The 6,039-nt window shown below is 39.9% G+C and overlaps 1 protein-coding gene across 1 annotated transcript; it reads right to left on the bottom strand.

The window, feature by feature from the left end:
* Nucleotides 1–419: 419 nt before the first annotated feature.
* On the bottom strand, nucleotides 420–4,446 carry LOC112199917 (protein FAR1-RELATED SEQUENCE 5-like). The gene is made up of 4 exons (XM_040512713.1): nucleotides 3,987–4,446; nucleotides 3,386–3,482; nucleotides 3,017–3,153; nucleotides 420–2,680 (listed from the first exon to the last, which is right to left on the bottom strand). The coding sequence occupies exon 4, from the start codon at nucleotides 2,376–2,378 to the stop codon at nucleotides 522–524; it is 1,857 nt and encodes a 618-aa protein (XP_040368647.1). The 5' UTR covers nucleotides 2,379–2,680; nucleotides 3,017–3,153; nucleotides 3,386–3,482; nucleotides 3,987–4,446; the 3' UTR covers nucleotides 420–521.
* Nucleotides 4,447–6,039: the final 1,593 nt, after the last annotated feature.

The following is a 6,039-nucleotide window of genomic DNA, read 5'->3' as shown; positions in this document are numbered from 1 at the left end:
AACTCTGCTAGCGCCATTGTCATCAAAATCAAGCTCCATACCATACTCAGTTACACAAGGTGTGGGATGATATGGTAAGTCTGCGGGAAGATGAACTGAGGCAGGGGGATCAGGGGCTGCGGCTGCCACATAGGATGATAGGTGTGCCATATTTGGGACTGAAGGTGCAACATCAGGTACCGAACCTGAGTAAGCTTCAACACAAGGTACTGTATGATGGGAATCTGCATATCCACGATTTCGAACCCCTTCTTCACCGGCTGTACAGGTGCGCCTGTTATGACCGGGCATAAAACATTTACCGCAAATCCGCTGCTCTTTGTTGGCATTTTCAGTGTTTGTTGTGGGATTAGAGGGCATGCCCTTTGTGTGGGATATTTTCGGGTCCCTCACAACGTTTCTGCTCGGAGGCACTCTTGATGTGTCCATGGGTGGATCTATCTTGAACTCACTTGAGCTTTGAACTAGCCTTGCAAATTCATTCATTCCTACCCTGAAACCTTCATCTGAAAATGAGTAATTTAGGCACGCTTTGGACACTTCTGATATGAGGCAGAATACCTGGCCACCTGAGCTGACTTGTCGTGATCGGGGACCTTAATTTTGGGTGCAACTGTTGAATCACCGACACACTTTGTCCAACGTTTGGTTATCAAACAAGCCGGATATCTTGACACAAGCTGATCTTTCAAGACATAGAAAATGTGACCACAAGGAATACCATCTGATTCAAAAAGTTTGCAGGAGCACAGCCATGTTCGGTTTGTCGGGTCTGAATGGAACTCAACACACCACCGTCGTTCAGGCCTATCATATTGGGCAAGGTAGAACATCACTGTATCAGAAATGGGAAATGGTACTTTCTGCACCAGAACAAACCTCCTCTCAAACAAGATTTGGGACTTAATCATAACAAAGATGTCGTGTGTGAACAGCCTACATGCGTCTTCCTCTATTCCCCTCATGTGTGTCTCATATACTGGAGCACCGTTTTTAGACCTGAAGTTGTCATACAGTACGCGATTCCGGATGCGGCCAAGTGTCCTCTCCATTCTTGGCATAACTTCACATAACCTAGTGTGCCTCCCAATCTCCTTTTTCAGCTTTGCGTGCATGCCTTCGACGCGCTGGGTACTGCACATTCCACCGAAGAAGTGCCCTCTGAAGAATGCTTCTGCCCACCTCTCCCGTTTGTTATACAAACTTATAACCCATGCATTGTCCGACAACCCATTTCTAACCACAATTGACTGCCAAGCTGCCTCCCATTCACTGACACACATTGAGGAATAAATCATTTTTGAAAGACTTTTCTGATCTGCAACATCCTTCACATTCTGCGATATGTTTCTTCCAATGTGCCATGCACATAACCTGTGCCGAGCTATTGGCATCACTCGCTCAACAACCTTTCTGATTGACTCATCGCCGTCGGTTAGGATGGATGAAGGTTGTTTATAATCCATGGACTCAAGGAAGTTCTCGAACACCCATGTGTACGTATCCTCCCTCTCATCCCGTATAAGGGCAAACCCTAAAACAACTGTAGCTCTGTGATTATTGCACCCAACAAATACAACAAGAGGCTTTCCGTACAAATTTGTCTTGTATGTGCTGTCCATAATGACCACATCACTATATGCGCTGTAGTCCAAAAATGATTGGTAGTCCCTCCAAAACAGATTGGCAAGTCTGCCTTCTTCATCCAAACTGTACCTGCAGCAGAACTCTTCTGACTCCATTCCCCTCATGTTCATCCAAGTGATGGCAGCCTGTGCATCTCCATCCATCTCAGCATTTTTCCTCAACTCATAAATCTTGTTGTACAGATCCTTCATCAAGAAGCCAACACCGTCGTGTCCCCCGGCTTGCTCTACCAGTTGCTCATACGCCCTACTAGTGTGGACTTGTGCGCGGCGCAGGCACTGCACCTGAGCAACATCTTTGTCTTCCACGCGACAGTTTGACCGCAAGAACTGAACTTCATGGGACTTTGCAAGGTCATGATTGTGCTCCTGTACAAACTTAGTCACGCGGTATAGCTCCTTATCTTTGCAATATCGAACACTAAATGAAACCGGGCAGTTAACTCTTGTGTATCTTACTCCCCTCGGTATTATGTTCCTCCTTGATTTTTTCTGCTCGCCAATCTTCTCATTCTTTGCAGTTTTGTTCTTATCCACACCTTTTTGCTTCCTGCACTTGATACTTGCCAATCCTTGTTTTGAACAGACCCACTGCCTCCTTACCACCAAACCATTGCCTTCCTTCTGCAATCTGTCCCTCCTTACGCTGAAACCAAGTATTCGTGAGTACAGCGAGTAGAACTTTTCTGCCTCTTCTACAGTTGGGAAGTATACCCCCATCATATCATCCATTGTGAGGTCTTCGAAGTGCTTCCCATTCAGCTGTGCGGACCCCGTGTGGTTCACATATTCTATTCTTTCAACAGCGCACTCCGGTAATGTTTCCTCCTCTTCAACTACGCCTGGTGATTTCCTCAATTCACCCGATTCACCAGGTATTATACTGTCATTTGCCTCCTTTGTACGCGCTGTTACCTTAGTGCATTTACCAAACCGAATCGAAATTTCATCCTCTGATTCATCGTCTGATGATAAACACTCATGATAAATATGGTCACTGTACCGAAGGCCCCTTCGTCTGTGTCCATGTTAGCCTGTAATTCCAACACGGAATGTCAGAGATTGGACGAGTATCTTCCAAGCAAACAATGAATTCATATGTCTAGTAATTTATCTCTAGAAAGGCTAACAGTTCATTTCTATATGTACCACTCATTTAATATGTTGCATCCACCATCCAAGTCATCGCAGCATCCTTCATTCAGTTACCTTATTTAAAAATTTACACATTAAATGCAAAGCTATATCAAGTAGACAATGCATAATCTTCAGTAACTACCACACAACCTGCAGCATTCTTTTTTGACGAATTATACATTATCACTACAGCAGCATACTGAAAGTCAAATAATGCTACTAGCCTTACTCACCGTCTGTGATATGGAGTGCTATCAGTTTCAGCACCTCAGCTCACTTGAACAATTTGCAGCAACACCACCAAATCCCTTACTTCAAAATTCTCGTATAAGCTTCCTTCAGTTTCAGTTCTTCACAATCAACCTTCCTCCTACAAACAAATTTAAATAATGAGTACATGGCTTATATCACTCCAACCTTTATTCAACATAGTAAATGTTTCAGATTTCCCTCTCCCTTTTTATCTTTTCAGGAACAAAGACATGCATTATCATCTCAAAACATGATAATGAGTATTATTGTGAGGCACCCTTATTTTCAAATACCAACAAAACAAATAGAAAAATACTACATTCCAGGAAAGGCGGGAAATGTTGTTGTACCTGAAAAAATTAAACTGGATCAGTGGCGACCTTTGCTTGTCTTATATAACTGGACAACCAGTTCCCTGCAACAAGTTCTTCACAATCACCCTTCTTCCTGCAAACATTTTTAAATATTCAGTAATTAGACAATACGCATGGGCAAAATCAATTCAGCCATTAAAACATAACCCAAACATTCACTGTAAAACAAACTTTTAGGATTCGTTACATTTACTGGTTGTTAACTACACAGTTTGTTAAATTCAGTTGGTTCACAAAAAGGGTTCAATTTGATAAAATTATCAGTCTACCACACACTCAAATTCAGGCAGAAAGTCATTGCATTTGTCTCTTTTCAGTTCTTCGAATGCATTTTATAACAACATCAACCAACAATTAACTAATACCACAGTTTATTGGTCTGTCTCCTACTTTCAAATTTATATTATTTCCCCGTTTTCATTCACCACCTAATTTGACTTAAGGTGCCTAAACAACTGAATCTTTCAATAAATCCTAAACAACTGAATCTTTCAATAAATCCTAAACAACCGAATCTTTAGACAAAACTATCATCAATAAATCCCCAGACATGCGTCTCATCAATATACACACTTACCAGATCCAAGCGACCCTCTAAGCGCCTCCAAAATCTGATACAAGGGACAATGTCGTCGGATGTTTCACTTCATCGATCTCCTCGCAGTCGTCTACAAATTTTACACCATTGTTTATCGATGATGACGGCTACTCTTTGCCTACTCTTTCCGGGATCCCTCTTTCCTCTAACAGGTATACTATGTGGCCGCTGGGAGTAGGACGTCGCTGTTTCTTTTTGCATTTGAAAGGGGGCCGTGGCTGTTTCTCCATCACCCGAACCATTAACCTGCATTTTACCTCGTTTCGCATATTACCTGAATACCCTCCGCCCTCCACATTGACGGCAGCGTTTTAACTGATAACGAACGTTTTCTCTGCAATTACAACGCTGCCCTTCTAATTCAAATCCTGAGGACCAGAAGAAGCCACGACGTCCGGACCCACACGGGCGCACCCTACGTAGGGCGTATTCCAGCCGCTCCCAAAACATGAATCAGAAATTAAGTAAAGGTAGGAGGAAATTTTTACAAATTAAAGGAAGGATTTCCACTTTATAAAACAAAACACTTATTGAAGAATTTTATTACTAATTGTACGAAAATAACATTATAGACAAAAAAAACACTAATGATGCTTTGTAACAGTACACTAAGACTTCCTACAAAGCAAAAAACACACAACCGATCCCTCTATGGATCATTCTTTGATATCTCTCCAGATCGCTCTCTATGAGCAGAAAAGCGATGAGAATTAGCTTAGAACAAAAGGCAGTTAATTGGTTGAACCTCAGCAACACCAGCATAAGAAATATCAACTTTGGAGGAGCTATATATGTTATGACGCATTGTGGTTTCTATACATGCATCAGTTATAGCAGCAACTATGCTAGTAGCAAATATAAGCAAGCAGAAGTACAAAAGAAAATTGAAAGTAATGTCCACGGTCTTTAATCAATCTTTTCTTAGTACAGTATAATTTAGTACAGCTATATCTTTATTGTTCTTTCAACATACACCATTTAACCCCATTTCATGAACCTATCTTTAACTAATTAACTACCCTGTTGTCCCAACCATTTCAGATAATTGAGTATTGCTTTGAAAAAGTCCAAATTGGAAAACAAAATAAGGGAAGCCAACTGAATCAAAGTCCAAGTCATATCTATGTCGAACCAAATTTGATATCATTTATGTCCTCATGACTGAAATTTATATCCAAAAAATAAAAATAAAAAAGAAGAAGAAGAGAAAGAACAGTAGTTAACTGGGAAAAATGTTGACATTGTGTATAATCTTGGTTGTAGTAACTTCAAAAACCCAAGATTCTAAACCCTATATAATTTTATTCTATATTTGTGGCTGATGTAGTAAAGCATAACGCCAAAACCCCCATTAAAAACAGAATAGTGAAAGACTGAAAGCCAAATAGGAGACAGAGCATTTCCATGATGCTACAAAGATGGCCATAAGATGTGCACGTCTGATTTCGAATAGGGTAACAATCAAGTCGACAAACTAACTCAGAAAGTTATTAATTTCAGTTTTTCCTTTTGAATCTGCTAACACAATTATTATTATTATCCAAACAAATAAACTCTTTAGTTTCTATTCTATAGGAAAAACAGAAGGAATAACAGCTGGTTATCCATGAAGAGTAGAACTGATTAAACTCTTTGAAACTAAAGTCTATAATCATCGATGGAATGCTGAATAGAACAATCAGTAATATATTGATTTAGAAATACAATGTTAAAAAATCATTCTTGAAAACAGAACACCTCGCAATCTTAAATTGTTCCATGAGGAGTTTAAAATAAAATCTGACAATCAAATTTCAATTTTTCTATCAATTGATCGCTACAAATTATATTCACATATGATGACTGAATGGATAACTTTACACATTAGCTCGTACTGTTTAAACTGATTGACATCCCCTTTTTGAGATAAGAAATTACTATTAATGCTTTAGTTGTTTCGCTGGATTTACCAAAAGGTGTGTTTGCGACAGAAAACTAAATTAACCTCCCTACCAAAAGGAGTTACATGATTTTTTTGTTTTTGTTTTTTTTA

The sequence above is a fragment of the Rosa chinensis genome, chromosome 1, assembly GCF_002994745.2.
Source record: "Rosa chinensis cultivar Old Blush chromosome 1, RchiOBHm-V2, whole genome shotgun sequence".
NCBI classification, from domain to species: domain Eukaryota; kingdom Viridiplantae; phylum Streptophyta; class Magnoliopsida; order Rosales; family Rosaceae; genus Rosa; species Rosa chinensis.
Note: the sequence above shows the minus strand (reverse complement) of the source record. Positions and strands in the feature narration are given on the sequence as shown.